The sequence below is a fragment of the Coturnix japonica genome, chromosome 3 (assembly GCF_054131305.1).
Source record: "Coturnix japonica strain WE chromosome 3, WE-NBRP24, whole genome shotgun sequence".
NCBI lineage: Eukaryota > Metazoa > Chordata > Aves > Galliformes > Phasianidae > Coturnix > Coturnix japonica.
Genome location: NC_140665.1, coordinates 36,855,072 through 36,882,375, shown reverse-complemented (window position 1 = coordinate 36,882,375; position 27,304 = coordinate 36,855,072). Strand labels below are relative to the sequence as shown.

Genomic DNA, 27,304 nt, shown 5'->3' with positions numbered 1-27,304 from the left:
CACCAGAAGTCAAGTCTCAAGTGTGTAACACAACCACCACCTTTGAACTACCGCTACTGTCGATGAACTAATAATACAAAGTATATTAAAGGACAACTGTTCTTTAAGGGTATGATGCTATTGCTGCAGCAAGAAGGCAGGCATCTGAGAGAAGCTGACAATTGTTTTAGTGGTGGACAGGCAGGTGGCGCTTCCTGCTGCAGAACATCTTGCCATTTAGCGTGAGGGTGTTCTCTGTTCCTCTGTGAATCAGAAGCACCCCTGGTTATTTAAGATGCATTAAAAACCTGGATTTCCCTGAAGGTCAATGTTATTCCATGTTGGAAAGGGAGCCCCCTGGACTTCTGCCATGCCTGAACAAAACAACTTAGTGAACTCAGCAGGATTTACATTTTCTTCACAGTAGATAAAGCTGCACTGCAAAAATTTAATTAGGAGAATTCAGCACTTTAAACAAGCTCAATCCTTACACTGATGTACACATACACAGAAAGTGGAATTATAAGTGACTATAGCCACAGTAACAAATTACTCTGGATACAGCAGAGTTATAAGACCTCTTTAGAAGAAAGTAACTTTAAATTACATTGTTATCATCTTTGTAACAAGTGCAGGTAAACTGAGGGTGAAAAAAACACATCAGTAACCAAATATATATTGAGATATGTTAAATAGGAATGCCAAATTTAATTAAAAAAAAATGTGGAAGCCTCTTAGAGGGAATAATTTCACTAACCAGAAGAAAAATAATTCCCAAATTGTTTTAAAAAGGTATGCTGAGAAAGGGACAGAACAGAACAGTATAAGCTTTTTGCCTCTTCCCCTCACACAATGGGACCTAGCCAGTGGCTGTATTTGTCTGTCTTAATACAAAAACATTTTAATTATGCCACGCAGCCCAATGGATGTGCTGGTATATGGAAATAGCAACTGATACGCAGCAGCATGTCTATGAAAAATCCAAAACTGCCATTTATTTTTGGAACACAAAGTGAAAATTAAATCTTGCCTGTTATCTTAAGCTTAAATCACAGAATGACTGATATGAAAATAACTTAAGCTGCATGATTTCTCAAGAATAGTTGAAACCTACATGAAAATAAACCAAATGGATTCACAAGAGGGTATAGCAGAAAATACTTTAATTTGTATCTCATAGATTCAAACGTAGCAAAGATTCAGAAGTGTTCAGATCTCAGTAAGCAGTTTTAACATTGATTTCAATAAATATTACATTTTAATAGACTAGATAAATGAAGAGATTGTAAAGTGATGAGTTGCTGATTACTAGTTTATAAACATAAGCATCCAGATTATTTACAACATTATACATAATAATAATTTCCCAGAAAAGCACAAAGTAAGGTCAGATAAAGACCCAATCATCAAAACACAACTCAAAGTGTGGCACAGTGTATTTCATGCATATACAATGACATAACACAAATCACCAGCTGAAGTAAGAGAACACACATTATCCCAGCTTAAGTCTGTATATGTTACTTTTTAAACTCTGTATTCTCACCTTCTTCCTCTGGCACTTCGGAGCAAATTTGTTCAGCAACAAACATTTTAGCTATGCTGCTTGCATCAAGTCTTTGAACATTTTGCTTAAGTCTTCATGACTTTGTCTTCTTGCTACCAATGCGAGTACAATCATTCTGTCATCTGTACAGGGAAATGAGATCTTAATCTGAAATGAATGGCAGACAATATTGACGAGCTGATCTCCAATAAGGAGCTGGAATTTAAAACAATTTACAGCTCATGGACAGTGTATCTAACCATTTTCTTTATATAAAAACACATCTGTACATTTCTAAAATTTAAGTTCATGTATAAAGAACTTTGTCATCCAATTCACAGAGCAAAACCTCATAGGCAGCACAGTCAAGGACTCGACATCAAATACAGGAAAAAAAAATAGATGACAAAAATGGTTTCAACTGCATTATACCTTCAAATGCAACAGAACCTCCCTATATATAGAATCACCTTGTTTAGCTGCACTCATATTTTCATGATACAAAATAAAAAAAAGACATGTCCTTACCTTAAGGACACTGCCTGGACTGCGCCAACAAAGGTTTTAAGGATCAGGTATGCAAGATCTGTACATCTGAATCTCTCACCTGTCCCATAAGAAAATACGTGACACCAGACTATGGTGCTGCTTCAGCGTCCACAGATTTTGGCCAGGCACAGGTGGAAGAACAAAAACAAGAAGTTAAATCCCTAGAAGGTTGGAAGCAATTCAGTTTCTCCAAAAAGCAAAGTAGGTGAAAAAAAGTGAAAAAAATGGAAGAAGCAGTTTTGGAGCAACACAGACTACAATTCGTTTTTCCATCAGAAAATCCTGCCTAAAGCTTTAGGCACTGCAATATAAAATAGCAGCTTAATGTTAGCTATACACGATTTTTCACTTGAGTGAGCCTGTGGGTTTCTAGCCCTTGCTGGTCAATCCAATAAGGGAGGAATTAATGACCAACTGAAAAAAACAAACATACACAATAACCCAGAAGACTTCAAAACTTAGCGTATAACTTATTTGATCAAACACACTTGAGCTAGTCATCTAAATTTTCAAGTTAATGGAGAAAGTAAACTCTGGGGTACAAGTTATTGAATCCTAGAGTATGTCACACCAACCTTGGAAAAGGCCAGGTGAGTCCGACTTGACATCAGCTGCTCTTCTACATTAACTAGAAAGGGAGCCCATGGTGACTTGCTCAGACAGGTGTCCACAAGCAAGAGAGGCTGCTGAGTTAGCATTAGCTTTCTCTAACACCACGTTAATTTATTTACTGGCTTAAACAGGAAATAAGTACTGGAAAGCAATTGTCAGTTTGTGCAACTATCACCAATTTATTTAAATTCTTTCACTTAGCTTACCCCAGTTTGACTTGAGAGGGTTTTGTTAGGAAAGTATTGTTTCCTGAGAAACAAGGAATGTCAGCAGAAGCATCTCATTTCCAGATGATACAAGTTAGAGTCTAATCTGGCAACAAAGGACAGAGCATATTCCAGCTTTCAGGAATATTTTCTCTGTAAAGAATCATGTTACAGAAGCCAGTATCAGTACAATAAGTTACATCAACAGGTCACTAAATAACCAGTAGGGTAAAAAATATTTAAGAGCACTTTGTTTCAAGATTTCTGTTTCTTCTTTTTAAAAACAGAAGAGATGTTATCTACACTGTACCAGCACTTTCCACACTCGTAACTCCTAACTTCACTCTGTAACACAATGGTTTAAAAAAAAAAAAAATCATTTTAAATTTAAACCACATTTGTTTGCTAATAGTCAGTAGTGCTGTTTTGAATTCTGTTTTGGATAATGATAAATTGCCATTGACATTTGTGGACAATGATACATAAGTAGTTTCTTAATTTATGAAACATACATTATTCACATACCCGTTTTATTATGCTGAATATCCTTTTCAAGAAGGTACGGTTAGGGATTGCATAGATACAATATGCAGTATTAAATGTCAGTGTGATTATGAATTCCAAAAAGCATTTTTTATTTTCTTAAAGCGGCTGTAAAAACAAGTTCCTCCCTTCTGATCTTCTAACACCATTAAAATATAACCCATTACAAGCAAACCTATTCTCAGTGCTCAGAGAGCAAAATATGCTGTTTCAGTATCTTAGACATTAAAAGGACAACTTCTGGAAACTGAACCTGTGATTACAAACCAGAAAATGAAATGGACTAGATGCAAATTTGATGGAAAAACTTTCCAGCCAGCCATGCTCCACTAACCATCTTCTTCCCATTCCCTAGCCCTGAACCCTGAAGCAAATAAGGCTGCCAAGGGGCTGCAGAAGAGTCACAAATGTACTGTGTCAGAGAGAAGGTAGTTATTTTAAAGAAAGTAAGAACTTCTGAAAAGCAGCATGTAAGGGAAAAAATAACAACTTTGATAGCAACGTGATGTAAATAAGATAAGTACAAAGTAAAGTTTTCTGCTTGGTAAAATTAAATTTTGTATTACAGTAAGAAGTAAGGACTCAGCAAGAGCCTTATTTCCTTTTCTGGTTTATTTCTAGACAGCCAGAATCAGCATACTCAGTCCTCAGAACATACTGATTCTCAGCACTTGGGTGAGGTGAGGGGTGAACCAGCTCTCGCAGGACAAGCCAAGTCAGGACTGAGGTACATGTTTTCATATAAAACAACTTTCTCAGAAAGACAAGAATATGAAGAAAACTTATGGTATATCAATACAATAGAACTGTGAGCAGAGAACTTAAAAGATAAAACAGATCAGCATAATTTACACATTTAAAAACTATATACTTCATTCATAAATATCTTTCCTAATTGATAACCATTCCTAGTTTAAACATAAATATTCAAGTTGGTATTTGATTTTACTTTTTATCAGTTCATGGGAGTCCTGTAAGGATCAGTTCCTTCTGCTCAACGCAGTCATGTAAATCGTCTTCACTAAGAGGTTGTGCAAAGGCCTTCATTACCTTGTTTGCTGTAGTAAAACTTTAAAATTCTGCAGCTCTTTTATACTTGTGGAAAGCCTGCAAAACAAAAACCCCAAAGTATTAGAAAGTAAGTGGTGAAAGTGCAAACTTCTGTCCCTTTCATGGGGACTTTATTTTTGTTGTTTTAAATTAGTAAAAACAACCTGTGGAAGACAGTTGTGTTGTTTAATGCTTACGTTACTACTTTCCCACAAAAGATTATTACCCAGCTCTCCATCACATTTATATTACAGGGATTAAAGTCTGCATGTGAGACATTTTAAATATCTAATCATGTGTAATAATGAATATCCTATTTTAAACAAGAACTGATCATTACATTCAAGATCAGAAGCACCAGCATGATGAAAGACACAAGCTTTACTATCTTTTAAAGCCAGTAGGAACAACATTTTTGCTGTATCATGAATTAATCAGAACAGGAGTTTTATTACAAACATCTACATGAAAACTCCCAATCCAAAAGCCTAAGAGCTAAGTTACAGCATTGGAAAAAAAAAAAAAAAAAAATCAGGTATTTTTCTTCCTCGCATATATGCATTTAGAAGAGAAATACAAAATGTACTTCTGTAGCTGGAGTACAAGAAGCAGGACATGTATCCAAAATTTAATGCTTAAAATCATTTAAAAGATTTATGGAATGAATGAGATTTGAGATAAAGACAATTTATATATAACACGATGGCCAAGGCTAATAATCAGTGCCTCACAAATTCAACTTGATAGCACAGAGTTTATCATTAATAATTGTTCAGCCTTTGAAAGTCACAGTTGCATGCACAAGTCTTTTCCACAGACCTTGAAGTGCTGACACTGAAGTTTTGCTAGTGTGTATTTTTGGTTTGGGTTTGGTTTTTTTTTTGGGTTTTTTTTTTTTTTTTGCACTTTACAAATTACAGGATCTTACCTTCCAAAGGCATTTACAAGAGCAACTATTTCTTGACGCGTTAGTTGAAAACCTTTTGATGGGCTATTCTCAGGAAGGTTCTGTATTTCTTTCTCAGAAAATAAAATCTTCAGAGCAGTTCCTAAGCCTTGAGTCTACAAGAGAAACATCAATATTTTAATGTCAATAAGGTCAATTGGTAAGGTCACTTCTTCAAGCCCTCAGAAAACAAATGTTTTAAGCAAAATAAACACAAAAACTGTTACCCATGCAAACTGTAGTACTGATTCTTAGAAACCAATACTCCTTCAACCTGAATAACTGTGCACAAACTGAGACAATAATGCAAGTGCATGCCATCAATTGTACTCCAAGTTCATTCACTTAAGAATATGTTTCCTCAGGTATATTTACTCTAAACCCTCACGTTTTTAATCTCTTCCTTTCCCATCTCTTTTCTTCTCAGCCAGACCAGATGCATATGAAAACACGACTGTTACAACACTTCCAGCTCCCTCCCTGCTACAGTACAGATGCCTTAGGAGCTGTGGATCAGATCTCCGCTTTCCTTCTCTCCTCCCCCTACCAAGTCAAATTATGTTTTTATTATGAGGTGTCACAACACTTCTGCTTTCTCCATCTCCAATCCCAGTGGAAGACACTGCAGTTTCAGTTTGAACCCCTATTTTATACACAGAAATAGAACAGAAAAAGCTATTCTTATTCCCAGTTTTAATCAAGCTGGGGAAGCAACCACTAGATTTTGATACAGTAGTTGATGCAGGATACAAGAGAATTTGATAGGTCAGGAAATCCAGCCCTAGTTCATTTAGCATAAGAAAAGGTGGTAACAGATCAGAAGTATGAATAAGTACAGGGTAGGCAGAACTCCATAAATTCAGCAGGAACCATTATAGCTTTGCTGCTTTGAATTTATTTGAAACTTGAACTCTGATAAACTTAATGTTGCTGTCAGTCTGGACTTAACGTTAGCATTAAGGGTTAAAATCTTGCTCTCAGTAAAGTCTTCAGAAACCAAGACTGTTTTTCAACTCTTGGCTTTACTGCACTTCATGCAGCATTTTCTAATCGTGAAAAATCTGAATTACTTTTTTCCTTTATACTTCAATCTGTGGAGCTGAACCAAAAGCACACTATTCCCAGAAAGGCTTCCCACTGCCGACTCCACAAGACTCATCTGTTCACTGAATACTCAAAGTACTGACTTTATGCCTAGAGGTTGCCTGCTCTAAACACTTTTTAAAAAAAGCTTTTCATTCAAAAGAACCACTGAGTAAACAAACTTAAACACAGCATATTAGTTTAATTGTTAAAAAGCAAACTAAACATATGTCTGTTTTTAATACACAGGTAAGGATATCAAAGACCAAAACTATACCTGCAGTTTGCCCCACAGCCTGCATTTATCACATCCAACACAATCCATTATGCGGGATATGTTTTTGAAATGCAATCTGAATTCTTCCTAGCAATTAGAAAACAAACAAAAAGTTAGGTTAAATAATCTCTAAGCTTTACCAAAATTCACTTAGTATTACTAGAATTTAACTTTTCTCTAATTGAACCAAACCACTACCATCTGGGGTGAGACTATAATAAGAATTCATATAAACACAGAATCTTGTTTCCAAGCCATTGCTAATTCCCACTGACTCGAAAAAATAGGACATGCAAAGTTAAGACTTGTGTTCTATACACTCAGTTTCCAGAAACTTGCTCAAAATTGTAAGTTTTAATTACTTCCCTGTTTCCCTATGCAATTTTAATTCAGATGTTCAAATCCTTTTGAGCCAACCTACATACCCAACAAACCAGCAAACAGGTGCCAATTCACACAAGACATTTCCCAACCAAAACTACAGGCAGACAGCTGCTTTGTAGTTTCAGAGTGGAAGCAAACACAATACAGAATTAAGTAATGATTAATTAACTAAAAATTGTAAGTAATTTTTAACTAAAAATTGTAAGAATGATTAACTAATCATTAACTAATTCAGATCATTCAAATAAAGGGCTGATAAATTACCGGCGCCTTTCGAATAGTATTCTTTTTAAATGTTAATGAAATTCCATATAATAATACTAATTTCAATAGTGGTAGGTACTAGTAAGTATTCAAACAGATATTTACTGCAGCGAACCACACACCAATCTGAACAGTCCGCTAACAATGGAAGTTTCTACATAGTACCAGCATTCACAGTAGGATCCTGTGTCCAAGAACGCTGCTTTTTTAGAAGCATCAGCACACTCCTGATGGCAAGCAAGGCACCAAAGCAGATTCTAGTTGGCTCAGCTTGGCATAACTCCTTGCATTCAGTTACAGTGAATAATTTTGCAAGGTTTCAGACAACTCCTTAAGTTTTCATCCCTGTCTCTACTAGGCTACCTCTCAGAAGCACGTTGCTTAGGAGTTTCCTAAAATAACTTCTGAAATCAATATTTTAGATGTTAATCAGAAAAATAGCTTCACCTTCAATGACTTGGCTCCTTTTTTATCTCCAGCAAACATGGACTTTTCATCAAAGTGCATACGGAAGGACCTAAGAAACACAAAATGAAAAAAAAACAAACACAAAAAACACAGACCTGGCATGAACTACAGTGTAGCTCAAGCTTGCATGGCAGCTGTTAGAGCAAATACTGAGTTTCTAATTGGTTCACATCAAAAATTTTCCTCAAGTTTCATATCACTGCTCTTCAAAAGCATCAATTTTACTATTCAACCATCGTATCTTGAAATCTGTTACAGTTTGTTGAGAATTTTCTTCATTTTCATTGATCAAGACTTACAAATACACATAGGGAATGTCTTAATATTTAGCCTGAACTTTGTATTTGTCATCTGAACACATCCTAAACACCTAACATGCCTACAACTACAAACAACAAACCATACAGCATGCAACTGATCACAAAAAATACCAAGAAGATGAGCAAAGGAACTGGACTGAGGAACCTCACAAAGTAAACGCTTTTCCTACGATAGCCTACGATAAAAGCTGGGTTACTTGCTGGATCATTAAAAGAATATAAGTTCTATTTTCTTGTTCAAAATAGATCACGTATTTTACACTGAAGAATCGGACCAAAGAAACAATAAGGGAGAATCCTAGGGTGGTATTTTTATTTCCTCCTCTTTTGTTTTTATTTAAAGATGTAATTATTCAAGTCTTGGAAATATTTTTTTCTTTCATTATTTTACTTCCTCATACTATTCCTTCTCCTATTCTGTCAGTAAGTCATCTAATCTCATTTACACTTGTGAATATAATTGAGAGTTTCAAACTACAGAAAACAAAACAACGTCATGCCTTACTTTGTATCCCTGAAGATTTCTAGTAAGAGAGCTTTAGATTCAGCATCCTCATGGCCATTTCCAGTGTAAAGGTCAACAACAGAACGCTCAAAGTATGGTGCAACCTTTGACAAAGCCCGCAGCTCTATCAAATACAGGAAATACAAGTTTTTCAGCCTTCTTGGTCCTTCTCCCTTTGTTTCAATGGGGTCAAAACGGCGAGTGAACTCTTTCACATTTGGTCCCCAGCGAGGTTTCCCCCAGGTTTCTACACAGGAAATAAAAAAGTGTAGGGGGAAAGAGGTTAAAAGCATCCATTTGGAAAATGCAGCACAGTAGATAAGAACCAAGTCTACATAAAGTTAAGGAAAAAAAACAACAAATATGTTTCAGATATTATTCAAATTATACTCAAATTACCTTCAAGAAGATAATTGGCACACAGGTGTAAATTAATGCTAGCATGAAGTCCAGAAATAAGTTTATAAAACACTCTTTTCTCAAGGCAAAGACCTGTTGAGGAAGAAAAAAAAAAAGACAAGCAAACCTCAGCCCAGGTACTTGAAACAATGCATTAAAATTAACAGACCTTGACATTTCACTGATAGAAGAAGTCTGCATTTATTCTGATTTAACTGTCAAGAATTACAATTATAGTGCCTCATTAATTTCAGCAGTGTGGTCTGGAAACTATCATACTCTCAGTGAAAAAAAAAAAAAGTATACCTCACTCTTATACAGAAAGTATCACCAAGAATAAAGTTTGACATTTCTTAGTTGTTTTTTCAGTGTTTAAATAAATATAGTCTAATAAGCATCCAAAGTGCTATATGAAATTAAGATGCTTATATTGTTTACGCAATGGACTTAAAATAGTCTTGAATTCTGATTATCTGGAAATCAGAACTCTAGTGTGACCTTATCCTAGTTAGAATTAAAGCTACCATTGCTTTAGGGTAGTGTTCTTACAAAGACATAAAAAATCCTGAAAGCCCTATGGCACTGGAAAACAGCCAAAATATTTCTTCCCAGCTGTACTGTAAATCCACTGAAGATTTAAATGCAATGAGCAAAGCCCTGCAAACATGACTTTGATGAATAAAGGCTTTCACAGCATAAAAAGAAATGTAGTGGCAACGGGTGGCCAAAATATAATTTATATGCAGGAATTGCTTTGAAATACAGCTTACACCAAGAAACAGAGACTACATTCAGAATTTAGGGGTTTGCTTCCTTCATAAATATGTTTGGGTGATTCCCCTGTCACTCCAATTTCTACAAAAAGAAGGAAGAGCTGATGCGGAAAGCCTATCTGTGGGACTGAGACACAAGCCTCATTTACAACCAGCATATTTTAACAAATATGTGAACATGTGCTTTTCCACAATATTTAATATTAAAGCTTTCCAATAATAGAAGATTTCTGAAAGGCATAGTGAACTAATTTGCAAATTAATTATATTTAATTCATTTACTTTTTTCCCCACAGCCTACAAAACAGGATTTTGATTTCTACCACTGTAATAATTTAAATATAAACAAATTGTTATACCTTCTGAAAAGATCTCTTATGCATATGTATTAGCCACAGAACCATTAAAAGCCTTAACGCTTTCAAAAGTAGTTTTTAAAATACAACTGATAACATCACTAGCATAGCAAGGATGCATTTATGTTTAAAAGAGCTGAAAACTCAGTAACTAGTATTGAAGTGAACTTCCACTTTACAAAAGATGAAACATTACAGAGCTTAAAGAATTCATCATATAAATGAAAAAAACTTTTCAAATATACTTAAGTAAGAAAAAATGTTATTTGAATGACAGTCAAGTTCTGTACAATTTATTAATTAGATTACGCTATGAAAAACATTTGGAGAGAAGAAAAAGTACTGTGTTCTTCCTAGTGAATTTTGATTATATTAATCCACCTGAAAGGATTTACCTTCTAGCCACGTGTAGAAAGATTCTCCTGCAATATTAGAAAACAGTGTTAAAATAAAGAGCATTCATTATCATCAATGAAGTACCTTTATATTACTGCAAGTGCTAACATTAGCTGCCATTGGGACATAAAACTAAACAACTTTGCTACTGAAGTGAGAATAAGCACTGACATGGCTGAAATTTGAGAACAGTTAAAATCTGCTGGGGTCAGAACAAAAGAAATACAAGAATAAACATGGCTAAGCTACTAGTGAAGTTTATGAACACATTAGACTAAATGCATTAAAAACATGACAGGAAAGTATAACTGAGAAAATAGGAATATCTGTGGAAAGACATCTCACGTACGTTTCCAGTAACCATCACTGTTACTTTTCATAGCAGTCACTTACATTAAAACTGTTTCCAGAAGCAAAGAAACTACTGCATCCTGGATTCTAATAGCTACAACAAACTGCAGGTTTGAAGAATGACCCAGGATTCTAAATTAAACATTGCCCTATTCAACTTACAGATACACCAGTTCTTGCCTGAATGTTTTCTTAGATTCTAAACTCACAAACTGTGGCTGGAAGACTACGTAGAGGAAATGGACCTGGGAGGAGAAGAAATCCTACCTGCTTCTTTTAATCCTAACCAGTACAGTGTGTTTTATGTAAGTGTTATGTATTTGGATCTAGAAGAGCTTCTTCAGCTCAAGAAGCTACAGGTGATCACTGGTAACCCAGGCATAAAACACACACAGAAAAGCAGAATAAAATGACTTACCATCATCTCCTCCTAGGAAGTTGCGGGAAAAGAAGAGAAAAAAAGTCCATCACCATTAAAATAATTACTTTCACAGCAAAACAGTAATGAAATACAAACTTTACTATAAAAACTGAAGAAGTATAAGAAACCTTATTTACATTACCAGAAAATACAGTCTACTTTCCATCCTACTCATTTTACTCAAAATGGCCTGAGACTAAACACATTATTATAATGAAAGTCACTAAGAATTTAAAATGCTAGTACAGCTTCTTGAAAGCCACGTATTAGCTTCAGAAAGACATGAACTTCAGATCACATTATTCAACGATCTGACTCCTTTCTGAAATTCCAATCCGAGATAAGCTACTCATGCAATTATTTTTATTGTATCTGCCAGCAGTAGTTAATATGAGCAAAAGCTATACTGAATTTCTAATATCTGATGTAATTTAACCAACAGGTAGTTAGAAAACATCATTTCACAAGAGAGAGATGCTGGCATAGTAACACACAATTCTGAGTTTTCAATTGAAAACCTAAAGGTCAAGTCATTATGCTTTTTGTTTTAAATGAATAACCAAACCTCCTTAAGCATTCATTTTTTCTAAAAATAATGTCATTTGTACACTTTCAATGAACTAACCATTGTTTACAGAAAGTATACAGCTATATTATTAGTAGGATGACTATGCGTTAAAAGGATTAAATTAAATGCTGTAAAGGAAAAAGGCAAGGGAAGAAAACAACTGCTGGATTCATTGAATTTTAACTCCTTCCCAGTTGCAATATAAAACTACCGTGCACTTCCCCATCAAATAGTTTTAGATAGCCTTTAATTTTCAGGTGGCTCCCTCACATTACTAAGCCTACTCATGTGCATAAAATCAAGCATGTTTGTAATCCAGCATCACAAACACTGTAAATATTGACAATGGATGGTTGCTTCAACACAGGAAATTTAAAAAGCAGAGAGCAAACTAAGAGATTAAAGAATATTATTTGTATCATTTGTACTGAAAAGTCACTATGTTAAAAGAAATGCAATTAAAAAATAAAATAGACAAGACCCACCCCTACTAGGTGCCAGTGGATTTAAAGGACGATAGACAGATCGAGGCCTAGAAAATAAGTTAGAAAATGCAAAATCAGTTCTAAGCTAAATTGAAGTGCAAGTATAAAAGTAGCCTTCCACTCCCACCCAATTACTTGAAACAGTTTTCTTCATAGATGCTGTTCCACACTCTCCAAGCAGAGGGCCCTTTGTATCCTGTGTAGCGCTCTGGATTCAGCAGTAAATCCACATACTGCGCATCTGGAGATCTCTCATCTAAATAAGAAATGTTTTGTTATGTATTCTAACTGATCATTTAAAAAAGACTTTAAAAGTCACACAGTTAAATACAAATAAAAGTCTTGTATAATACTCATTTATCCAGTTGTGCTACAACTACCTTGTACACAGAAATAAAGCAATATACACTCTAAGCAGAAAACTAGAGAATATAATCTCTTTCAGTCTCTTACACTGTCAAAACTTCCATGATTTCTTACCATTTTCTATGTGCCTTCTTCAGCTTCACTGCAAACACTACATGCCACATACTTTTATACCTTACACAAAGATATGAATATTGTTTTATCGTAAATGGGCCTCAGAGCCAGGGCTTAGTTGACCACAGTGTTCGGTGTGAAGAAAGGAAAAGGGGAAGGGAATTGCTTTTTTAGAACTAGGTACAATACAAATATAGCTTGTTGTAAACATAAAGAAGTACATCTTGGTGGCAGAACATAGTCTTTATTAACTGAATCACTTTTATTTCCAAGATAACCTTGTACAGTTGCATAAAGCATGGAATCTATTGCTTAACTGAATGAGCTTTCTGCATAGCAGAAACAGACTGCTGCAGCCCTGCTATATTGATGAACTGCTGGGATGTACTATTTAAGCTATTAGGATACAATTGGATACTAATTCCAGTGCTTCTGTTGGAACAGCGAACTATAAATTTTCTAGATTGCAGTTTACAGTGCATTGGTTTGTTGCTGGACTTGATGAACTCCAAGGTCTTTTCCAACCCGAGTAATTCTATGATTCTATATTCCAGAACATGCTGTTGGTTATGGAACAAAACAGTACTGAAGCAACATTTCAACAAGTTACATCCTCATCTCTAAAGCTGACTTCAAATTCATGCAAAACATCCACATTAAATCACTGCCTGAAAACTCTGTATGAACAAGAAGTTTTACATTACAACTAGTAGAAAGCAGGTATAAAGTGTATGCACAGAGCAGAGGAAAGACAAACTAGCAGCCTAATAGTGGAGCAGAAGTCTTTACAAATAAGAGTGAATAATACAGAGATTGTCTGAAACATACCAAGGCTAGAAGAACGTAATGAGCCCAAGCATTGAGAACAGAATAGAAGTAAAAATAATATGGTAGTAAGAAAAAATTAGGTGTAAATAATTTGTACTGGATACAAGTCTTTTGTGAAAAACAGCTTTTTAAAGAAAAAAAATGCTAAAACTCTCCCGTTTGCTTTCTCTTCGTTTCTGTAAAAGTCTCCTGTCCACTACATCAACAGCTGGTAACAGTGAATATATAACATGGTTCTTTTGTTTTTTGTTTTTGCCTTTCTACAAGGAGCATTCAGTTGCCTAAATGGCTTTCTTTGCATGCAAGCTAATATGAACTGTCACATTACAACACATTACAAAATTAGAACATGCATTTGTAGAGTAGCTATAATCTTGTTTTTAAGACAGTAAATAAAGCAAACACTAAAGAGCTTAAATATTTTTACCGTCAAGTTCACAAAAATGATCCTGTGAATCATCGTATCTTGCCCAGTCAATGAAAGCCTCCTTACTTTGGTTACTGAGGGGAAGAAAATACATCTGATTTTAAACTTCTAAATAAACAATATCAGTAAGAGTTGCTCAACAACACAGCCCACATAAAGTGATTACCTTAGAACTTAATTCTGAACTATTGTATCTGGCACATTAAAATATATGGAGTTGGGGCAGATATACAAGCAAGCACTGTGGTACTTCCTGAAGTCAGTTCTGTGTCAGATAGCGATTTCACCATCATTATTTACATCATTACTACTGCATCAGTAGTGACTTTTCTTCCTTCAGTAAAATAATTTCATAGCACACATTTTTAGCACTTTCAGAAGTACTTCGCCAGCTGTTACTACAGGGGAAAAAGTCCCTATATTCCTTGACCTATGCTTTCAAGGAAGTCTACAATACTTAGCCTTGCTTTCGCATGGAAGGCTGGATCTCTAAAAGTCTGTTCCAAGCTAAATTACTCTATGAATATGACTAGAGTCTCTTAAATAATAACGTTAACTCCACTCACTCCAGCAATTTCAAAGGTGCGCTGTCCAACACCCTCCTGCAGAATTTGTACCACCCAACCTTGTATGTGCCATTCAGTAGGCAAGACCAAGGAACTGATCCAAGCAAAGAATAACTTTGCCACCAACAAAAATAATCCACAAACTCCCTGACCTTATTCACTGAGCGATCACAAACAGGCACACCATTGAAACAGAGAGGCTCAGATGAAACCCCTTACCTCACCACAGACATCAAGAAAAAGAAGGCTGATACTGGTAAAAACTGGAAGAGAACATTTCTGTTTGCAAATTTTATCTCCTGCTGCTATAAGGCTGCTTAGCAAATTAGAATACTTAAAAACAAAACTAGAAGTACTTTTAAGACAAGGAAAGTGTCTACTTCTCACATAATACCTTCAGGTATTTTTGCATCATTTCATATTTGCTTTTTAATGGGCTATGGAAAGAATGAAGGACAAAAACCAGCGCATTGCAAAACCAAGACAGACAAAAAGAAATGCTGCTCCCTTGTTACTTTACATATATACACAATTTCTTAATTGCTGTAAAGCTCAACATACCTTAAGGTACTGTTGACTGCTCCCAGTTTGTTAGCTTGCTCGCAATCTTCCAATTCCTTGGAATTATTTGCAGCTTTTGAATACTGTAAGAAAGCTCATACTTAATATACAAATAAGTTACCTAAAACCCACTGAAAACAGGTGATGTGAAACATACTTCAGCATCAAATTAGTTAGTATCAAGTAAAAAAAAAAGTAAAAATGCTGAATTCTGGATATGGTTAGTAGTTTTTGGAACATTTACTTTAATTTTCTCCACTTAATTTTATCAGGTCCATTTCACCTTGTGCATTTAACTGCCACAGAAGATTAATATGTCAAAAGGCAGTCATTTACCACCCCTCAGATACAGTCCAACATCCAGTATTTTTTGAGAAGCAAGTACTTGGGAAAGTCTGTCTACCCCTACTATTTTATGCTGATCATGGTGTGATATTGCACAAAGTATCACTGGTTAGTTCAGATCAGCCAACTCAGCCTCTTGGCCACCCCTACCCAGCCTGCTCACTGCTCAAACAGGGAAGAGTGCAGAACAAGAAACAGAGGTCTCAAGGCCCTGCAAGCACTGTTCAGCAACAGCTATATTACTAGTATGTTATCAACATAGTTTGAGTCAGCAATCCAAAATACAGCACCATATATACTACTATGAAATTAATTAGTAGCAGCAAAACCGACTGAACTTCAAAGTAGTGAAAGAGATTTAAAAGTGAGTTAGACCTCAGTAGAAGAAACTGCCAAACAACCAATCATTACTCTAGAAAGAGCTTCTTGCTCAATTTTCTCGAATTTGCTAGGTGTGGGGCTTCTCTTTACATCATACAGAAATATGTTTAATGGAAAAATGTAAACAAGGAGTGCATCTGACCTAGAATTAAACAGATACTGCTGATGAAATAAAATACTGAGATGCTAAGGTAAACATTCTACATGTCTAGAGTTGCAAACCTATCCCTACCCTGAAGAAAAAAATATTGCTGCCAAGAAGATCACCCTAAATGTAAGTTCTCAAACTGAACAAATGTTCAAGTCCAAGCCATCCTTCCAGGCTTTGCTGATCTCGAGTGTTTACCAACAGCTATCCAAGACCATTTATTTGACCTTTGACTAGATCTGGACAAAATACAAAATACTTTTTGACAAAGCAGGATCTGTTTTTAAAAAAAAAGTTTCTGAAAGGAAATAGAGGTGTGCAGTTTAGCGTTTACATATTGGGCTTACATAACGAGGTTTAAGTAGTGGAAGGGCTGCAGGGGTGCCCTCTACAAGCAGAGTGCAGCAGCTGCCCTATTCAGATCAGAGCCAGCTCCACAAGGGACCTGCCACTTCCCAGAGCTGAGCCACAAGTGACACTGTGTGTATAGTATGCCCTAGGGAGAACATATTATAGAAAGCAGACGGGAAAAAGATCCGCACAACAGCAGCTAGAAGAGAAAACTGGGAAAATGCAAGAGTAGCAGTCCTGCAGTCACCAAAGTCAGCGTAGGAAGGCAGGAAATGCTCCAGGCACCGAGCAGTTCAGTGCAGCCCAGGAGAGGCTGACAACGGAGCAGGCTGCTCCCTGCAGCCCATGGGCATCATGTGGAGCAGATCTTCTGAGGGCAGCCTGTGGAGTAGCCCACAGTGCAGCAGGCAGATGTGGCCTGAAGGAAGCTGTAAGCCCATAGAGAACTCCTGCAGGAGCTGCAGCCCACAGAAAAGAGCCCAAAGCGGAGCAGCTCATTCCTAAAGGACTGCGCACTGCAGGATGAGACTGCTGCTAGAGCAGTTCTTGAAGAACTGCAGCCCACGGAAAGCCCCTGTTGGATCTCTTCGTGAAGGACAGCATCCCATAGGAGGAATCTCATGCTGGAACAGGGAAAAGGAGCAGGAAGGAGTAGCAATGACAGTGTATTAACCAACTGCACCATTCCTCCTTCCCATGCAGCGCTTGAGGGAGAGGAAGTAGAAGTTGGGTGGAAGGAAAACTTGAATTTAGTTTTCACTGCTTGACTCTGTTACCATTGTTAATAAACTAACCTTCCCAAAGCACAGTTTCACCCCAAATGGTAATCAGACAGTGAATGATTTTTCCTGTCCTTGTCTAAACTCGTAGATCTCTTTTTTTTTTTTCCTCCCCTTAATATTATCTCCTCCAGACCTGATGAGAAGAAGAACATAACAGCAGCATGGTACTTAGCTAGTTATAAATATTCTTATCCAGTTCATTGCTAAAATCCTTATTCTTGGGCCTTGTGTTAGGGATTTGGGCATGAAGAAGAGTTATCTGTCACCCTACTCTGACCTTTTTTCTAGGTGTACATACACCTTACTTTCCTGGCTTTACCAAAATCACTTAGTAATCAAATAAAATTGGCTTAGAAAAAAGCCAGCAAAAGCCAGCAGCACAAGTTGACCACTGAAGTGTATCATCTTTAGGCTAATGACCTACTCAAGATCAGACATGTCAAAACCACACAATTATTCATCTTTTTTTGGAATACTACAGGTTGTGTTTATATATGCACCGCTACTCATCTCAACCTACAGCTTTATAGAAGGTAACCTGTACTCAGAAAGGTACAAAGAATTTTACATCAGGCATTGCGTGGTCATGTTCCACCATCTCTGGTCATTCATCGATTCAGCCTGTACCAACTCTCAAGCTATTAAAGTCTCAGAATGATGCAATGGTACCAGCCACATCAGGAGCACTCTAATTGACAGAAATGCAAAGCAGCATATAGGAATTGATGTTAACAACTGCATCACTGTTAAGACTAAAGATCTGCAAGAAAAAGCCACATGTATACTACAACATTAAGATTACGAGTCAGAAGAAGCTTAGAAAGTAACTGACTACTTACTTTATTAGAGCTCCCAGCTTTTATTCCAACAGGTATTTTGCTCTAAAAAACAAAAAACAAAAGAAAACAACTTTTACACAGCTCACAGACATTATCATGCTCAATTAAAATCTAGCAATTAAATATAATTTCTACAGAGACTGATTAGCAAGCTTCTTTGCTTTCCCAACATGTTATATTCAGAAGTACATCTTAGACTTGATCACCTGTACCAATAATATAAATAACTTTAAGAACTTAAGCCACTGATTACATTTCTTCTTGTGAAACAAAATATTTTGTCATCTTTTTGTTTAAACATAAGTCAATTAATAGAACCTAAAATTAACTTCGTTAGCTGATAACTGATTTTAAGTTAAGATTAGCCTTTTAACTGAACTTCAGCATAGTTATTGAAACCTGCAGAAAGTTATGCGTATAATACCTTAATTTAAAATTTTTAACACCATATTTTACCACAAGTCAGGGGAAGACCACCTTTCAACTGAAAATGCAGGATTCCAAACTGGCTAACTAAGAATCAATTTCTGCTTCATATGCCTTCTGAAAACCCCTGCAGCACATTATAATACCTGCTGTGATCAGTTACATGAATGACAACAAAGCGTCAATCACTACAAACTCTAGTCTCAGCCATAAAGGTTTGTTATACCATGTTTGCAAAATGCTTTGTCATCTGTAAAGGAAGAGACCTATATAAATAAGCTATTAGGACTTACTGTATACTTAATATAAAGAATTCTACAAATGGGAAGCTAAGTGCCCATTCTCTCAGTTGCCTACTGTAAGGTGGAATGAAACAAAGATGGTAACAGATATTCAAAAGGTTATTTATGAGGAAAAACTCACCGATATGGATGCCTTCACTGGGAAATGCTGAGGCAATCTCCACCAGGGAGCAATCTCCAAGAGATGCTGCCTGAGTGGTGGTCAGCCCTTAAATGAGGTCTAGAGGAGATGGAGTCAAGCTCCTCCCCTTCTGGAAGCACAGCTAAATTACTCTCACCTGTGCTTCCACAGCTGACCCAACACTTGCCTCAGCTGATTAATCAGAGGTTCGGGCTGTGATTACCCATGTGATTCCCATACACTTACTCACAAAATTATTTCTGAAATCTTTGGTTTCAGACTTAGATTAATACTTGCTTAGGCTGACAGCGTACAGAATATCTTTCCAATATCAAAAGTAAAAAAGTTTTAAACGTATAATTTTTTTAAAGTTTTCCTATTTTTCTGCTTTTCAATACAAAAATGTAGTTTTAACTTTAATAAAACAGGGATAAAATGCAGAGAAATAAATTAGTGGAAGTTTACATTTTACACTTGCATTTATTAGGAAAGAATAAATCTATTGGTAGCAGAGATTTTGTGTAAGTGTTGGTTTTAATCAGAGAGCTGAATCAAGACATACATGGACAGAATTATACTGTGGATGTACCAACAACTATCCCAGCACTGGACTTAACAGTATAACCATTTACTTTAGAAAATTATATAGCATAACTAGAAATGAGATTTTAAAAAGTCATTTCAACTTATTGAAGCTACAAACCGTGGTATTACAACATACTTCAATTTTACTGTAATAGAAAAGTGCCACAGACAGAATTACTCACTGAAATTAAACAAGCTGTTCAGCCAAACAACCTTTCCCTACTGTACAGTATCTGATGCATACCTCAGGACAAGGCTCTACATGACAGTCTTTGATAGAACAATGGCCATCATCAGCCCAGAATGGGCACGGTCTCTTTAGATTCACCTAAACATACAAAAATAAGCAGTTAAAATCAATACTTACATAAGGCAATTTAAATAAAAAAAAAAAAAAGAGAGAGAGAGAATTCCCAAGTAATAGGAAATAATTTCAAATTAAAGGAAAAGGGTTAAATTTACACATACATGTATTTAAGTGATCTAAGGGTATACAAGCTCAAGCTTACTACACATTGGAGTTTTTAATGGTAATGGTCTCCACAGGATAAAAAGGTCACAAATCTCCACCATTAATATTACTCCAGAACAGTAAATAACTACTAAAAGGAAGGGAAATCAGAGAAATACAGCTATAAAATAGTCATACTTAACCAGTTGTACTAGTACTAAACAGGTCAAGGAAATACACTTCATGGAACACAGACACTAGTGAAAAAGTTTACTGGTTCAGACCAAGTGTCTGGATGATTGAAGCAGTAAATACAGACTCATTACCACACTTCATAATTGCCAAGGAAGAATGAATATCAAAATACTAACTGTCTCAAACCAAAAAGCTGATGTTGTTTAAGTGTAACTAATGAAGAGAAACCGCTTCAGAAACATTACCAGCAAAGCTTGTCATTTTTTCTCATAAATGCTCTGATTTTTCAACAAATGGCACAATAAAGTCAGAGTACCACAAGTATTAGTCTCTGCTACACAAGAGGTTCAAGCACTTGCTACTACATTTCAACTGGATCATCAGTGTGAAAGTCAGACAAAGAAAAAAAACAAGTAAATCAGTATTCTTCTGTATTAGCCTTAGCTATATCAGTAAGCATAGTGATGAAACACTTCAACATCACCAATCCCACACCAAAGACTACAAGATTTCATGCACAATCAACTACAAACATTGCAGAACTACACCATCTTGGAAAAGTAAAATTACAAACCAAATGAAAAGCATCCATCTCTAGTAGCTATCACTATCTTTAGGACAAAAATACAAAAATTAGCTATATAACTTTCAAATGGAAAAAAAAATTGCTTTTGTTTTCCTTTCACAGAAAATTTTAGGCATTAATAACTCTACACTTGAGTTTACAAGTGGTATTGCTTACAATATCAAAACTGTGTGAAAGATAGGTTGGGATTACACACACACAAGTATGTTCTGCAGAAGTGCTGCTGAAATTAAAGCAAGATAACATTACTGTTGCTGAGTTTGATATCGTCTTGTAGACCTACTGCTGCTTATCTTCAAATATTTTGGTTTTTATCTTCCTCTTGCCTCAAGAGAACCTAATTACCACTTCCACTAAGAGATGCTGTTTTCACAGAAGTTGCAAATATCTTATTTCCCCTGGAAGCTGTATCGTGTAGCAGTAGGAAATCTGAGGTGAAACGATGCTTTATTGCTTCATCAGATTACAAAGGGAAGATGCTAGAACTTCTCCTTTCCTCATGCCCATTAACATCATCTCACATTAGTTCCTGCCTGATTCTAAGTCAACAACTTGCTACATACTGAAAAACAAGTGAACAAAATAAAATTCTGAAGAATCTACCAGGTTAAAGAGATGTAACACACAGCAAGACAAGGCCAAGATCCAAAAGCAAGGAAGAAGCAGGGATGGCCTAAAAAACTGGAACCTCCTTTTGCCAGTGGTTAGTAACCATGTGATTAGCTCAGTCAAAACTGAACTTCATTTCCAAGCTTAACAAATCCGAAACTAAGAATATCAGTCTTCAAAATCTTATGCTGCTCATCCAATTCCAACAGTGAAAGAAAAATAGCGTTTAAAGACATAAAACAGTGCTACCTCTCTACTTGAAAATGAATATTTGTAGTTGTTTTTCAAAGAAATAAAGTCTTCCTAACTGGCAAACACTAAATTCAGAACTAGGACGGAAGCTGATAAGAAAAGGAAATTGTTGAATGTTTCAATTTCAAATTATCCACATTACTTAGAAGACAAGTGCTGTACAATGTCAGAAAGCTGCTAATAAACAAACCTCTTCCACACACAGCAGTACAAAGATAATATCTTTAAAAATACCACTTACTGGCTGAATGGAAGAAGTCATCATCTACTGTCACCGACTCCGGGATTAACACAGCAAACCTAAGACCACTTACAAGCATAACTGACAACCTGCTACAACCAAATTAAAAACTTGTGGGCTTCTAAAAGCACAATACAGCTACTCTGGATCTGTAGTCCTCCCTATATTCTATAGATTTTATTTAAATTACTCAGGAAAAAAGCTTGTTCTAATCATACCTTGTAATATCTGAAGTAATCGCGTTCTTGTAGTTTCTGTATTTTAGGGAAGATCTTGAAAGTATTGAAGTCATCAATGCTTTCTATGTCACACAAGCAATCATCCAGGACACCTGTGAGCTATTAAAAGAACACGTTGGATTGATTTTTAATCAAGAAATGAAATGTTAACTACAGAAAAATACTAAAAATACAGCAGTCAAAACCTACGGTAGTGAAATGCAGTTCCACAGCAAATATTCTCTCATTATTAAAAACATTATATAAAACTTCACAATTCTGAGTAAAAAAAACCCACTTTTTAGCTTAAGCCCATTTCCAAAAGCAATACTGACAGAATGTCAGTCAGACAAACATTTGCAGAATTGAAACTCATTCTTAGTTTCACACATAGAATCTTCTATGTAACAAGCAAATTAGGAATCAAAACATCAAAACTGCATGCCAAATATGTTTCTCTTAAACAATTATTCATTAGATTTCCAAAAAAATAAATAAAAAACAACAACAACAACTGTGTAACTATCTTTTACATACAAAAAAAAAAAATAAAAATACTGTGTCTTTAACAGTGTGGGTAAAGAGGGAATTAGTACTTTTGTGCCTAAGAAGTCAGTAACCTCAACTAAATTGTACCAGTATTAGGAAAGCCAGGTACAGTCACTTACGCTGTATGGCTGTAAACCTGCTGTGAAATTAAATCTGAACTTGCCAGGACACACAACTCTTGTGCTAAACAGGAAGGTGCTGAAGTAGCCTAAGACTGTTTTTGCAGTAAGAGCTGCACACAGCACAGTCACCACTGCCAGAACAGGGCAGATAACCTACAAAGTTACAGGGCAGATAACCTACAAAGTTACAGGGCAGATAACCTACAAAGTTACTTCACTTTAAGCAAATGCAACAATTTTCCTAAGACACCAACAGTATCTTAACCAAAAGACACAAAAAGTGAAAATGTGATTCTATGTATATTTGTAAAATAAGCTTCCTTACATCAGAAGTAACTACCTCTAAGCATAGCTTCTTAAACAAATATAAACATTCTTGAAAACTTTTAAACATATGTTTGAAGGCTTCAGCTCGTATCTAAACAAATGGAACCAAGCACTGCTAACTGTTATTTAGCCATACATGGAAGCCATCAACAGAAAGGATAGCTTAGAAAGGAACTAAAACAGGAAAGCCTGCAATTTTCACATTTTACATGGGTTTAGAATGTATGACTAAGAAAAGGATATGTATAGAAGGAGAAATTTTTTCTCCATAAATTTCACAGCTAGGTTATGAAATAATCTATTTTATGCATGGTAAATCATTCTACTACTGTGCAACAAAGATGCTGCTATATAACCAAGTTTGATATAAGAAAAGTCACTAGAAACCTCATTGCATGCTTCTGCTCTTATGATGCATAATAAAGGCTTGGAAAGTGGATTCCCCACCACTCAGAGACACTGAAGTGATGTTATACTTCTGCAGCTCTTACTTTTCCTGACACACTAAACAGACCATCACAGTTCTGCAGAGTTCATAGAATCACACAATGGCTTGGGGAGGCCCTTAAAGCCCACCCAACCCCCTGCCGTGGGGGCCACCCAGCCCTGGGCACCTCCAGGGATGGGGCACCCACAGCTTCTCCAGGCAGCTGTGCCAGGACCTCACCACATCCTGAATAAAGGATTTCTTCCTAATGTCTAATCTAGACCTTCCTGCTTTCAGTCTAAAGCAATTCCCCCTTGCCTTATTATTATCAGGCCATGTAAAAAGTGTCGCTCTCCTGTTTATGTTCTCCCTTCAGGTACCAGACCTCCCCAGGGCCTTCTCCATGCTGAAGCAGCAGAGCTTCCTCAGCCTGTCTTCAAAGGAGTGGCCAGAGGGCTGGATCACTACCACTTACGGTAACAAAGTAACACTCATTTAAGAGAAGCAACTTTACCCAAAATCTTATTCTGGCCTTCCTTAATATTACTGAATTTCAAGCCTGGACAAACAGATTGGAAACATTACATTCATCCACATGATTTAAAACAAAAACAAACAGCCCACATGACTACTGACTAGGAAGACAAAAGCTATTATTGATCATTATAGAAGCCAAATCTATTTTAATTCACAATTGTATTGCAAAAATACAATTTTCATATTGGTCACACACATGCAGAAAACAGACAGGCCAACATTACACATCCTTACTACAAAACAAGCAGCAGTACACTTTACTAGAGTAAGAAAAGCCAATGACAACTGAACAGGTTACTCAAATATGCTACAACTATACTAGCAGGATACTTGAAGGACAATCACTTATTAAGATGAAAGCAGAATGAGAATGAGCTGAGAAATTTTCTTTGGACACGAAAGATGGAGAGTAAAAGTATTTTGATGACCGCCTCTCATCGCTTCACTGCTTACAAAAATATTTATATCAACTATGCAAAACCCAAAGTATTTTTGCAGGTGCAAATGTTCCAAATAAACACGCAGCACTTACAGACAGTGTCAAGTACACGTGGAAAAAAAAACCAACCCTGCAGTCGTTTATTTAACTAAGATGGCAATCTAAGTGAGGTTGCACCTTTGCCAGATATCTCTGATAACATTGTGATCCTAAGAACACCTCACAAAAGGCAGCACAGTTTACTCAGAAAATTATGAAGCGCCACAAAGAATCAGGTCCCTCAAACTAGAACGGTTCCAAGAATTTTTTCAGAGACAAATTAATTTGAGGTACTGAGAACAAGCAAGTAAAACACTCAGTTTCCTTCTCATAACTTTTCCTTATTTTTTTCTAAACTGGAACAGTTGGCTTCCTGCGTACATAAAATAGGAGGATCAATGTTTCCTTGGAAGGGGTGCTCTAAAATTAAGCTACGCTACACTTGTAGCAAAACAGAATTTATAAAATCATTTGACAACACATATGCAAAGCCAATGCCACACATCAGTGGAGTCAGTTCACGGCACGCTAACACAGCGGCAACACAGACTTCAATTGCCTCAGTCAGGGCTTTTTTATTAGCACAAATACACTTGTTCGATAACAGAACACTATGGGAATGTAGAAAATGGTTTCACTCCTCTTGGCACCTGTACCTCCCTGTGAGCTCTTTTGCAAAATGAAGACATGGAAGTGAGAGCAATGTATTACATAGTTAAACCCATATAAGGTACAACCTACTCTTCTATTCACACAGCTGGCACTTTGCCTTTTTCCAGCTCTGCTATACCAGTTAACTCACCCCACAAAAACACAGGAAAACTGTCCTTTAGGTTACCACCATTTTTATTACAACAGCCAAACATCAAGCTTATGTTTAAACTGCTGATTACTTTGAACTCTACGATAAACTCTAGAAGCATTAGCTTAACATAATACATGACAAAAGTCAGACAGATTGGATTCTATTCCTTCCTTTCCAATGCTCTTATTATTAGTATTTCCATGCACTGTTAAAGCTATTTTAGTTCTTGGAGCGATATCAGAGCTGTATTGGAGATGTCAAGTTTATTCAAGATAAATCACAACCTTTCACAAGAAAAGGTCAATGTCCAACCTGCATCAATTTCTCCTTAAGAAATCTGCAAAGCAAAAAGTATTTGGCACACCAACACAATGGAAAAAATGAACAAACACATATACTAACAAGCAGCATATTTCTACAAACAACCTTATTAGTGTTATCAGGTTGCTGTACTTTAATTGCTTCGACAAACAGAAGCCCACTTGGGACGCTCTGTTTTCTTAATGTTTTATTTGCCATAGCTGCAGAGGAAAAGAAAGGCTATGGGTAACATGACTCCAAGAGCTAATGGTAGCTTATCTTTCCTCAGCTCAAGTCAAACTCCTGCTGTTTAAACTCTGAGTACAATAAACTAACAGTTCTGTGAAATAACAAAAGCCAACCTCTCAGCCAAGTATGATAAAGTCATGACAGTTTGTTAATGTCTTCGTTAAGAATGACAATTACATTAGTATCTAGTTACACTAAGATAAGCGCTAAATAATGGCTTCGTTTTAACCCCAGAAAACATCAACGTGTAACAAGGAGAATAACAGAGGATGGGCAGCAGGGGTTAGGGGCAAGTTCTGCACCTGAGGGCGGTGGGTATGGAACAGAATGCCCAGGGCAGTGGGCACGGCTCCAAGTGCCAGAGCTCAGGGAGTGTTTGAACACCGAGCTCTGACACATAGCCTGTTTTTCTGGGTGCCGTGAGAAGCCAGGAGTTGGATTAGACGACCTTATAGGACTCCTTCAACTCAGGATATTCTGTGATTCCTACATACAGAAAAACTGCAATCAAAGCTACCTGCACTAGTCAAGTTGCTGCCTCGGGTGGCCACGTTACACAAAAGAGAAATTTAGAACATAATAAAAATAATAATCAAGAACACAAGAGTCACGTTGCTCTACACGCTCACTACTCGCAGTAGTTCCATTCGAGCACAGGGCAATGCGTTTGGCCCAGCTGATGCGCTCCCCTACTCGGCACCAGCTGTTCCTCAGCCACAGCCGTACCAGCGATGAACACCGAAACCGCACGCACCGACACCGACCTTTCCGCACGCAGCTCACAGAGAGAAGGGACGCTCATCCTTGTGTGTGCTGACACAAATACAAACAAAGCACGGGCACCGACACGACACACGGTCGCTCACCGACTTCACCATCACCCCCGCGTTCCTGCCCCAGAGCTCCGGGCTCGGTACACACCGCCCACGGCCACAGCCAGCCCGGCACCCGGCGGACCGTTACACGCGTGTTGCCGTCGGGCCCCGCATCAACTGCCTGATGTGGGCGACCGCTGCCGGGCCTGGGCTGCAGCACTGCGCCGGCTACGGGGACGCAGACTACGTGCCGAGGCCCGGCTCTGGCAGCCCGGCGGCCCTCAGCCGGCACCGCACGCCCGCCCCGGTTCCGCCGCGAGCAGCCACCACATCTCCCCACCTGGGCTTCCAGGGCCAGGACGGAGCCCAGGGCCACCAGCACTCGCGTCGCCCACCGTGCCCACGCCGCTGTGCTCCGTCCTCCGCCGCCTCCGCTCATGCTGCTCCGGCCGCTCCGCCCGCCGCGGCTGACGGGGGAGGGCGGCCCCGCTGTCCTCTGCCACAGGAAGCGGACGGGGGA

The 27,304-nt window shown here is 37.2% G+C and overlaps 1 protein-coding gene across 1 annotated transcript; it reads right to left on the bottom strand.

The window, feature by feature from the left end:
• Positions 1 to 1,125: 1,125 nt before the first annotated feature.
• ERO1B (endoplasmic reticulum oxidoreductase 1 beta) lies at positions 1,126 to 27,282 on the bottom strand. Its single transcript, XM_015857862.3, has 16 exons — positions 27,125 to 27,282; positions 22,176 to 22,295; positions 19,868 to 19,951; positions 18,190 to 18,231; positions 15,344 to 15,426; positions 14,217 to 14,290; positions 12,617 to 12,737; positions 12,482 to 12,528; positions 11,426 to 11,437; positions 10,656 to 10,682; positions 9,132 to 9,224; positions 8,733 to 8,979; positions 7,887 to 7,956; positions 6,792 to 6,878; positions 5,414 to 5,547; positions 1,126 to 4,542 (listed from the first exon to the last, which is right to left on the bottom strand). The coding sequence occupies exons 1-16, from the start codon at positions 27,221 to 27,223 to the stop codon at positions 4,482 to 4,484; spliced, it is 1,401 nt and encodes a 466-aa protein (XP_015713348.2). The 5' UTR covers positions 27,224 to 27,282; the 3' UTR covers positions 1,126 to 4,481.
• Positions 27,283 to 27,304: the final 22 nt, after the last annotated feature.

Bases quoted from the DNA above. Each gene is read 5' to 3' on its own strand.
- ERO1B (XM_015857862.3), bottom strand. From the start codon at position 27,223: ATGAGCGGAGGCGGCGGAGGACGGAGCACAGCGGCGTGGGCACGGTGG. The intron at 19,952-22,175 runs GTATGATTAGAA...TTGTATGTTTAG, and splicing joins ATTACTTCAGATATTACAAG to GTGAATCTAAAGAGACCGTG. The intron at 9,225-10,655 runs GTAAATCCTTTC...CTTCCTCAACAG, and splicing joins TTTCTACACGTGGCTAGAAG to GTCTTTGCCTTGAGAAAAGA.